At 46.5% G+C, this 11267-nt stretch overlaps 1 protein-coding gene across 1 annotated transcript in view; it reads right to left on the bottom strand.

Moving 5' to 3' along the window:
- SMIM13 (small integral membrane protein 13) overlaps positions 1 to 10939 on the bottom strand; it is a 22718-nt gene extending 11779 nt beyond the window's left edge. The window contains exon 1 of the mRNA XM_026660154.2: positions 10655 to 10939. Coding sequence (XP_026515939.1) covers positions 10655 to 10730 — 76 coding nt within the window. The 5' untranslated portion in view covers positions 10731 to 10939. The remainder of the gene's footprint in view (positions 1 to 10654) is intronic.
- Between the last annotated feature and the right edge of the window lie 328 nt (positions 10940 to 11267).

Genomic DNA, 11267 nt, shown 5'->3' with positions numbered 1-11267 from the left:
GATTTAAGAAAGTGTTATCTGAAGCAATACTAAATAAAAAGATTCAAAGAAGAGTGATTTTTAAATTGGGTCTCTTTAAAAACATAGGTGTTATACTGGAATTGCTGAATGCTTGTAAGGACACAAACTGCTCCTTAGATATAACATGGTCAGGAAGAAAATTGACAGTCAAAACAGATTATGGGGGGGGAAAAAAAAAAAAACACAGAGGCCTGTCAGCATTTTCAAGTATCTCACTGAGAATGGTCTCAATCTAGCAATACTATGTTGATGGTACAAAGATAGTCTAGTGACAGATTTAAGGTATTTCATCCTTTATAATTCAAACAACATGTATACCCAGACTCCTGATACTTGGGAATATTAAGAGCATTATCAAATGATAATCACCATACATCAGTGGTGGGCAACCTGTGGCCCACAGGCCGCATATGGCCTATCAGGGTAATCTCATTGTGGGCCACGAGACGTTTTGCTGACTTTGACAGTCCGCAGGTACAGCCCCCCGCAGCTCCCAGTGGCTGCAGTTCGCTGTTCCCAGCCAACAGGAGCTGCGAGAAGCAGCGGCCAGCACGTCCCTGCAGCCCGCAACTCCAGCCCCAATCAAAGGGAATGAATTAGGGCTGGTTGAAGAGCCCTATTCCTATCTGGCAATGAGAAACAGCTGCCAGCCGAATTAGCCAGGGTCTACAAAGGCTGGCAGGCAAGAAGCCAGAGAGAAAGGAGGGAGGGAAAAGAAAGGCCAGGCACAGAGAGGGGTGGGGCCCTCTAGTCTGCTGCTGGCAAAGTTTGACTGTGAAAAACCTGTACATAGATAGTAAGGTGGTGGTGGTGGGAAACAGCTATAAATAAAGAGCACTGGTGTTTGCACCAACCTGAGGGAAGCAGGGGCAGAAACCAGAGGGGCCCACTACGACTCGCTACACATGTGGGCTTGTCTGGGATCTCAAGCCAGCGCAAGAGTTTGGCGACCTGGAGATGGAGGGGACCCTGCAGTGGCTAGTGAAGCAGCAGGAGGGGATGCAAAAAATATATGGAGATATACACCTATCTCATAGAGCTGGAAGGGACCCTGAAAGGTCGAGTCCAGCTCCCTGCCTTCACTAGCAGGACCAAGTACTGATTTTTGCCCCAGATCCCTAAGTGACCCCCTCAAGGACTGAACTCACAACCCTGGGTTTAGCAGGCCAATGCTCAAACCACTGAGCTATCCCTCCCTGGAATATACTGCAAGCCTTCCAGCAATCCCACCAGCTAGAGAGGCAGGCCTTACTCACCTGGCAAGCGGAGCAACAAAAAACCAGGGTAGATAAAAATCAATGATTTAAACAAACAAACAAAATTTTTTCAAATCGGATTTTTTAAATTACAATCAGATTTTTTTTATAAAATGCTTTTTGAGGAAAAAAATCTTTCTAAAGATAGTTTTAATACAGATACATTATAGCTCAAAGATATCTCATCATGGAATAGGGATTATTAATTCTATAGTATGAGACAGTATATTCATGTAATGTTTAAGAAAAGTTTTGTAAATGAGTTCCAATAGTTCATGGATTAGGGACCCAATCTTATGGGGTTCCAGGGGCTTCTGTATAGATTATTTAGGTTAATCTTTCTATCTACCCAATGGGACTCAGTGCTAAGTCTAGAAGATACCATCAGAGATGCTTAGTTTTGCAGTTCTCAAACTGTGGATTTGTGTCTCCAGAGGTAACATGCATGTTAACAGCAAAAATATTTTTAAATAAATAATAGAGGTGAGAAATAACAGATCTCAAGCCTATTGTCCCTCTGCAAATTTATGTACACAGAATCAATCCCTTTCCGCTCTCTAAAAGTGCAAAGTTTCAAAAAGTTCAATGAATAGAAGATTGTTGGGGGCGGAATAGATCTGGACAACGAGAAGTCTGGAGATAAATGTGAGAAGGGAGGAATAGGCAGTAGAAACAAAAGTGAAACTGTTTGAGCAGCATATTCCAGAGGTCTTTCTGAGTGTAGCCTTCATTGATTTGAGATCTACCATACCATTCTCTCACTAGAAGGGAAAACCTATAATGGCAGCAGGCCATAAAAGAGACCCAGTTTGGGAAAATATTAATGAAGTTCCTCTACCTGTGAATTATATGTATTAAGGTTATAACAACCAACAAGAATGCACTTTTATGTAGAAATCCATGATTAAATCAAGTCTTCCTGACTAGTGATTTAAATCAAATTGATTTAGATCACGATCTGGAGACTTCAACAGCAGAGTTAAGGGAAAGTGGGGGGGTCAGCTTTTGTGGCCTGCATCATGCGGGAGGTCAGACTAGATGACCATATTGGTCCCTTCTGACCTTGAAGTCTATGAGTCTATGAGTAACCCTGGACACTGGATGGGATTGGGTAACCTTGGCCCTACGGCTGGCTCCCTATCTGACCAGTGAGGCTCAAGCAGCTTATATGGTGCTGAGCAACGACCAGGCCAAAGACTATGAGGAAGTGAAGGTGGCCGTCCTAGACCGCGTAGGGCTGTCAGCGGAGAAATACTGGCAGAAGTTTCAGTGGCCCTGGTGGACGGGGGGTTTGCGGCACCAAGCCTTCGCCCAAAAGCTGACCCACTGGGCCACTTGTTGGTTGCGGCCGGATACCCAAACGGTGGGGAAAATCATGGACCAAGTGATCCTCGAACAGTTTTTACAGGGCCTCCCTGAGAACGTGCGAGTCTGGGTCAGGTGACACCAGTCGGGCACCATGGAGGCTGCAGTTAAGTTAACTGAGGAGTATGCGGAGGCGGACTTCCCCCAAAAGGAGGGTCAGACATGCCGGGAGCTGGAGTGGGGGGAAAGACCCTGAGAACATCCCCCCACCCCTGGGAAGGGCCTGGAAAGGAAGAAGGAGTCCAGGCGAGTCCCCAGTTGCTCCGGACAGCTTGCGTACTGGCAGTGTGGGGGCCAGGACATAAGAGGGGGGACTGGCCGGAGATGGAATGCGACCTAGCTGAATTTTGCGGCTGGACTAATGTTGGAGGGCGGGGGAAAGGGCGAGGACTAGCCATCATCTGGGACTAGCCAACAAGGGGTGGTAGCTTCATTGCTGGGAAAGCGTCTGCTGCCGACGAAGCGCTGTCCACACCAGCGCTTTTTGTTAAAACTTTTGTCGTTCGGGGGGGAGGGGCATGTGTCACACCCCTGAACAAACGTTTTGATGACGAAAGTGCAGTGTAGACATAGCCTTAGTCTCTGTGCCTGATCCCAATTTTACAGATGGGGAGTAGACACAGAAAGACCAAGAGCAGTGCCCTCCCTCACAGCGGTGTTGTGAGAATAAATGTTAAAGAATTGTGAAGGGCTCAAATACTATGGTAACATAGGCCATGTACATGCAATAGACATAGTATGTGAGGCTTGGCTCCACAGGGCTCTTTGAGCTTGATTCTCCCTCAGTGTAACTTTTCAAATACAGTCCAGGCCTATTTCATTCCCAATAGGAAAAGAATTTATCGCCTTGCTAGCTCCTCTTTACAAGCACGTTTTAAAGACAACTTCAAAGGAAAGGGCATTTTCTTTTTAACTGTCCTTAGAAAGACAATGTTGGTTTAGGTCTCTTAGGCAATGTCTACATTAAAGACCTTACAGTGGCACCTCTGTACCCATGCAGCGGCGCTGCTGTAAGATATCTTGTGTAGCCTTTCTATGCCAATGGGAGGGAGCTATCCCATCAATATAATTAAACCACCCCCAATGAGTGGTGGTAGCTTCTTCTGCTGATCTAGCGCTGTGCACAGATGGAATTTATGCTGGCAAAACGTATGTCACTCGGGGGGTGTTTCCACACCCCTGAGCGACATACGTTTTGCCAACATAAGTGGTAGTGTAGACATGGCCTTACACTTTGAAGGTCTGTGAAATTAAAGAGTTATGAAACAACTGAATGTAGCATTAAAGAACAGCTTGTGTTTTAAGAGCGTTCCTGTCTACAACTGAATTCAGCCTTCTGAAATAGTACACAGAAGTCCCCTATCTCAATGTTTGTTAAATCTGTTTTGGGTTTTTTTCTTTTTAGGCAAGATGTAAGTCAAACCACATCCTGCTAGTCAAAAGTTCACTAGAAATTTTCAGCACATAGCAAAATGTACCTCTTTGCAGTCACAGTGTAGCTCAATGTGTGCCTATTGTGAGAAAATAAATCAAGTACAGACAACAAATGCCCAAGTTAGTAATATCAGAGTTCAGCTTGCCTGACACTTCATCCTAACCTCACTTCCTGGACTGTGCTTCAATATTGTCAAGATCCCACCATTTGCACAAGAGTGTGTGATGTTATATGTATACCATTGTGTTTATTCAGGTCTGCATGACCATGAAACCTAGGTCTGTTGTGGCACACAAGTATGATGACCATAGCTCTTGGCATGTTAAAGCTTTTTACTACCAATGACAAGAGGCAGGAGACAACCAAGGCTAAAGCAGTGAAGTGAAAGAAGGTAGGCTAAAAAAGATTGAGGAGGAAAGGAAGGATATTAAGCCAAAAGGGAAAACAGGAGGGAGGGAGGGAATGACTGGGGAGGTCAAAATCTGACCTGATGGAAGGGAGTGAGGAAGAAAAAGGAAAGTCCTGAAATAGGCAGCAGTAAGACAAAGAGAGGGGGGAAATTATACAGATTTAAATGACTGCTATTTGAGACCCAGGCTGATCCTTAAATTAGCTGTGTGATCACTGGGAGTATGTGCTCGTTTCACGGCACCAGGAATAGTGCTTTTCTCTAGGGAGAAGAGTCCTATGCCTTGCTGCTGGAGCCCCTTACTCACTGGAGACATCTCAGTTCTTCTACTGACCTGTTGGAGCTCTAGCAAATGAGGAGTGGCAGACTCCTCCTACAGCAGATCCTGATGGGAATAGAAAAGTCACATCTGCTGAAGGACCCTGAGCTCCCGTGGGAAAGGAGCTGCTTCAGATCTCACTTTTCTCCTTTGCTGCAGTGTAAGGTGGAGGCATCCAGACTACTGAGCAAGGCTCACTCTGCCTTGATCAACAATTTGGTCAGAAACCAGCAATGAGGATGTAAGTGGGACAAACTTGAAAGTCTTATCTTGCTCGCTACCACCAGTCCTAATAACTCAAATGGGCACACGATGAACACACGATAGCACACAAGTGGCAGGGAGAAAAAAGCAGAAAACAATAACAAAATCCTAAATAGTTGAGAAGAAATGAAAGGAAAAGAAACAGAAGCAAAGTTGCTAGAAGTGAAGTTCAACTTTAAAGAGTGACTGACAAACAGCCATGTTTACAGTTTCTCAATCATTTCTATAACAAATGTGCTCAGTTTACAAATAGATTTTTTTTTAACTGCAAGAGCCCCCCGCTCCCCCCCCAGGTTTAACCAAGACTCTGAAAGGCATCAACTCCCACTGATGATAATGGGAATTGTGGAAACCAAGCAATTCAAGAGCAGGGCACCTATTCAGGGATTTTTATTTAAATAAGAATGTAGGTGCCTAACTTTAGGCATATATGTTTGAATATTTTGGCTTATTGTCTTTACATGGCTGAACACTTAATTTTTCTAATGTGATTAATTCCTGTAGACATTTAATGTTTTAGATTTTTCTCTTCTCTCTTTAGAAGAGTGGTAAAAACTAATTTAAGTTGCATGATAAAAAAGGGGAACTAATTCAGCATGGCACACACTAACCATATTTGTGTTAAAGAGTGGAAATTCAAATAGCACTACACATGTCCACCAGATCCAAGTGTTAAATATAAATTTGTAACTACAAATAGGAGTTGTACACATCACCTTTGAAACAGGAATCAGACATTTTTCCCCGTTTGGTTAAACCTTTATAAAAATCTTTCTGTAATTAGATAAAAGAACATGTAGTGCCAGTATTATTCCATTAATATGTTAGGAATAGACAATAAGCAAAAAATGAAATATATTGGCTACAGAGTTCAAAGTATATACCACTAAAAACAACACTGTAACAGGCCACAACAGTTGATTTCATTATGACACTAGCAGTAGTCCCCCTACAAAACTCATGCCCCAATCCTGAAAACATTTAAGCACATGCATAACTTTACTACTGGTAGCGGGTCGGGGCAGGGAAGTAAGGTGAAATCAATGGAGCTGTGGTGAATTCATGGACAGGGACATGACTTCTTTCCTGTGTCTAAGTGCAAAGCACATTGTGGGCACGGGGGGGGGGGGGGGTGGCAAAAATAAATTTAACTGTGTTCATGAAGTAGTGAACTTTTTAATGGTGTCTACTGTATATATCTATATGCATGCAAACATTAATAGAAAATGTAAGTTGCCTTGTTGAAGCAGATTTGTTTAAATATTTGTTAAATGCTTAGTAGTAAATAACAGTTTCAGCTAAAGCATTGTAATGTATTAAGTGATGTGATATTAAACTGCTTTTTGAGACTACTACACTAACCGATTTAAACTCGGTATTGAGTCTTCCTTAGTAGCCCAAGCATGCAAAGCTACCTTAAATCACAGGAAGTATTCAGCAGTTTGATGGTGTGGAGAAGGGACCATGTCAAGCTGAAACTGTTTGACACGAGTTGCTGTTATAGGGTAAGTGTTAAACTAAACTGTATGATGGGGTACCTTATGGCACAAAGAACATATGCAAAGAGACACAAAGTCTTGGATTCCTGGATTGAAGCTCCACCCAAGACTGCTCATTTGGACCTATGCGGTTTGAATTTGAAGGGTCATCTGTTGTCTCATATCAGTGTACCAAATCAGTGTAAAGGCTATGTTTATTTGCAAATCAGCAAGTTTTAATAGTTACCAACTAATGAGAATCAACCTCTCTTTAGGAAAATAACTAAAAATTACAAAAGCAAAACAAGATTAAAATTGATTTAAATCAAGATTTCCTGAACAAAACCTAAAAAAAAATCCCCACACCAAACCCCACAGCCCAAAACCAAAACAAACCCCACAATTTTAGACACATTATCTTAGCAATGAATGCTAAATATCATTTTTCATTCCACCATCATTTATTATGATAAATATAATTGATACTGTATTTTTTAACCACTTCTAGAGATGACTGAAAAATTCTGAAGTGTTTGTAACGGACAAAAAGATTCAGCAAAAGTTTTCTGAAGTTTTGCATATATAGCTAACTCTGCAATTTGAATCTACATGTATTCTCTCTTCCCTAGGCCATGCATGCTATGATTTTGTATGTGAATTAAAAGTATTGAAAAAGGGCCCAGAATACTTTTAACACCTCAGCTTCCCCACCAAGTTTGGTTTGATAGAAAAGGGGCTCTCCCTTACTAATGGCGTCTAGTCACTACATGACTCAAGTGAAATGGAAATAAGTTAGCTTTATTACTGCTATTACAACAATTTATATGGTGACTAGCATTGTGGCATGTAGGCAAATTGGGCCCAAACCAGTACAACTGAAATCAATAGGAGTTTTAACATTAACTTTAGTGGCACTAGGGTTAGGTCCTTTCTGGGAAGAATTAATCTACCACTGAAGACTTCTAAACACTCACACAGAAAGAATTATAGCAAGAGGCAATACAAATATTTAGACTATTTGCCAAAACAATGAACTTGGAGAGAGTGCCCAGTAAATCATTTTTCACCCAAGAAACCACAGTTATTACCAGAGACTCTTCTACAGTAACTTCCCACTTAACGTCCTCTCGCTTAACGTTGTTTTGATCTTACGTCCCTGCTCAATTACAGAACATGCTCCATTTAAAGTTGTGCAATGCTTCGCTATAACGTCGTTTGATTGCCTGCTTTGTACACACTGGCAGCCCCCCCATCAGGTCCCCTACGCCCCCCCTCCCCCCGCACACCTCCCGCCTGCCAGCATACCCCACGGATCAGCGCCTTCCCCCCCTCCTCCTGCCCGCGGCAATCAGCTGGCTTGCGGCGTTGAGGGAGGGGGGAGGAGCGAGGACTCGGCGCACAGGCTCCCCCTCCTTCCCCAATGCCGCAAACCAGCTGATTGCCACAGACAGGAGGCAGGGGGAGTCTGTGCACTGAGTCCTCGCTCCTCCCCCTCTCTCCTGCCCCCTGAAGATCGCAAGCCAGCTGATTGCCACGGGCAGGAGGGGGGAGGAGCGAGGACGCGGCGCACCTACCCCTTCCCTCCCCGCCTCTGGTTCAGGAGGCAGGGGAGAGCCTGCGCGCCGTGTCCTCGCTCCTCCCGCCTGCCTCCTGCACGCTGCAAGTCAGCTGATTGCCGCAGGCAGGAGAGGGAGGAGCAAGGATGCGGCGTGCAGAGTAAAGGGGGCGGGGGGGAAGAAGAGGCGGGTTAAGGGTGGGGCTTGGGAGAAGAGGGGGTGTGGGCAGACTGAGGGTTGAGCCCCCTGCTTGCAGAGTAGGGGAAGCTGCCGCTGCGCAACGTGCTTCTCCTAGCTTACAGCACCTTCCGCCTCCTTGCCTGCCTCATTGTCTCCAGTGTCAGTGGGCTGTGCCTGTGTGGGTTAAGGCGGGGGCACCTCCCAACTATAGTACTGTACTGTATGGCAAAAAAAAAAAATTTCCCTGGAACTTAACCCCGCCCCCCACTTACATTCATTCTTATGGGGAAATTGGATTCGCTTAACATCGTTTCACTTAAAGTTGCATTTTTCAGGAACATAACTACGTTAAGTGAGGAGTTACTGTACTTATGTTACTAGAAAACTCAGGGCCCAATCCTGCCAACATTCAAACACAAGAACCCTTACTCGTGTGTGAAGTCTTGGAAGGATAGGGTTCTAAAACAGTGGTTTTCAAACTTTGGGTCACAACCCACTACTGGGTTGGAAATCTTGGGTCGTGGAATGCAAGGCACTAGGTCATCTTGCTCAGCACCCGGCCTTTAAAATCTAGTAGTCCCTCCTGTTCGGACACAGCGTCGTGCCCTGGAAGCAGCCAGCAGCAGGTCCGGCAGGGGGGCCACGGGGCACTGGCTCTGCTGTGGGAGGTGGGGCCTGCAGATGAGAGCCATGCAGAGCCACTTGCGCGCTTTCGCCTAGGAACCGGACCTGCTGCTGGCCGCTTCCGGGGCGCAGCGCAGTCCGTGGTGCCAGGACAGGCGGAAAGCCTGCCTTAGCACCCCTGCTGCGCTGCTGACTGGGAGCCACTGGAGGTAAGCCTGCGCCCCAACCCCACACTCCAATCCCCTACACCAGCCCTGAGCCCCCCCCTAAACCCAGAGCCCCCTTCTCCACCCCAAACCTCTCATCCCTAGCCCCACCCCGGAGCCTGCACCCCCAGCCCAGAGCCCTGACCCCCCTCCTGCAACCCAACCCCCTGCCCCAGCCCAGAACCCCCTCCCATACCCTGAACCCCTCATTCCCAGCCCCATCCTGCAGCCCTCACCCCAGCACTCTAACCCTCTTCCCCAGCCCTGAGCCCCCTCCCACACCACAAACCCCTCATCCCTAGCTCTGCTGGGTCACGGACATCAACAATTTTCTTCAACTGGGTCACCAGAAAAAAAAAGTTTGAAAACCACTGCTCTAAAACTTACTGTACTATAAGTTCAACACAGTTAAGTTGATTGTGGGATTTTCAACACCTGTCAAGTTCAAGACTAATAAAACAAACAACTCAGAGAAGTTATTTTATTATCCTTACTAACAAATGGTCTGTCCTGATGGAAAATTGTCATCTAAATATGTAAATAGCCTGTGTAACCTGCATTGACTGTACATCTTGTGAGAGATAGGATAAAGATATGCCTGATTCCTAAGTCAATGAAAACAACAGCTTCCTGCTCTGGGTACACTTTCAATATAGATAAACAACAAAGTCATTGGCAGCTCTAATTCTCTGTCTATAACCTGTTTCCAAATTATTAAAACGTCCGTTAAATTCAGTCAAAATTTTACTTAGGATGAGGAAGCTCCTATCCTTTAAGCATTTTTAATCAATTTAATACATCATTTTATTTTCTGACAGGTAAAAAGCATTTATGCAAAGAATTTAATAAGACTCTTCAGTTAAGTTCTTACTACTTGTTATATATGGGGGGAGAGAGAGGAGGATGCTGGTGTAGCCGCCTGCCTGAATATTACAGAGCAATCCTAGTCTTTCAACATCACTCCTGTTACATGCTTTTTTCGTAAGGTCTGCATTCCAATCAACGTTTACCATGGCAGTGTAAAGAAAATGAGGAAGCTGATCAGATTGCATCTTACAGAACATCCAACATTCTGCTCTCTCTCTGATTTTTTAAATTACAAGAGACACCTATAGAGTATCCTTAAGTGCCTATCTTTATGGGACTCCATAAAGGTCCTTCCTGTAGTCTCAAATTAACCTCAAATTAGTGGGGGGGTTTAATATAAAAAAGCACAGTTTTTAGTAGGAGGCTTTTTTAGTCATTCATTAGTATTTCTATGGCCCTCAATACTGTCCTATCAGCAGATAATAACTGTTGAGCAGCACGTTTCCCAAAAGGATGTCAACTTCCGATCGGTGTAGTGAATTCAGCTCGGGAAACATTTCAAGGCTCAAATATTTGAAAACAAGCAAAGAGGGCGCTGTGAGCGAGACCCTTGACCGAGCACCATGTTCCTCCCCCCTCCCTTCCCCGGCAACGCCGACGAGGAGTCCGCGGAGAGGGACCGGGGCAGCACGGGGCAGGGACACACACACACAGAGCTAGGGGTGCGTACTCACCGCACAGCATGAACAAGAGCACACAGGCCAGGGTGGCCACGATCACCAGCAGCGTCAGCCCGACGCTCTGCCACATCTTGGCCGGCCGGAGCGGAAGGCGCTGGGCGCTGTTACCCGCAGGGAGGGCGCAGCAGCATCACCGCGGCGCATGGAGGGACGAGGCTGGCCGCTCTCGCTGCACCGGAGAAGCGCTCGGTGGGGCTGAGTCTGGTTATGAGCCACCCCCAGGGCTCATGGGCGGCGGGGCCAGGCCGGAGGTGGGGGAGGGGCCGGCACAGATTTGGGGAGGGAGGGATGGCGGCACTGGGACCCCAGGGGGCACAGCGGGGGGACACGCCCGGCCGCCGCCTGAGACCCGCCGGCTGGGAGCGGGTGGCGCCCCGCGTGGCTCCGCTGCCGGCCGCCTCTGGAGGGAGCCGCCGCGCCGCGCCGGAGGAGGGGCTGCGAACCCCCAATGGCAGAGGCCGAGCGGCGGCGGCAGCTTTTTTCCCTGACAACCCGGCGCGAGAGGCCCCCAGTTCATGGGCGGTGCGCGGGAGGCTGCGTCGAAACGCATCACGGTGACGCCAGCCAGCAGCGCAGGGCACGCTGGGAGTTGGAGTGTAACGACTGC

This window comes from Terrapene carolina, unplaced genomic scaffold (assembly GCF_002925995.2).
Source record: "Terrapene carolina triunguis isolate 2854851 unplaced genomic scaffold, T_m_triunguis-2.0 Scaffold58, whole genome shotgun sequence".
In the NCBI taxonomy this organism is placed as follows: Eukaryota; Metazoa; Chordata; order Testudines; family Emydidae; genus Terrapene; species Terrapene triunguis.
The sequence above is the reverse complement of the archived record's forward strand: the minus strand, read 5'-3'. Positions and strand labels throughout refer to the sequence as shown.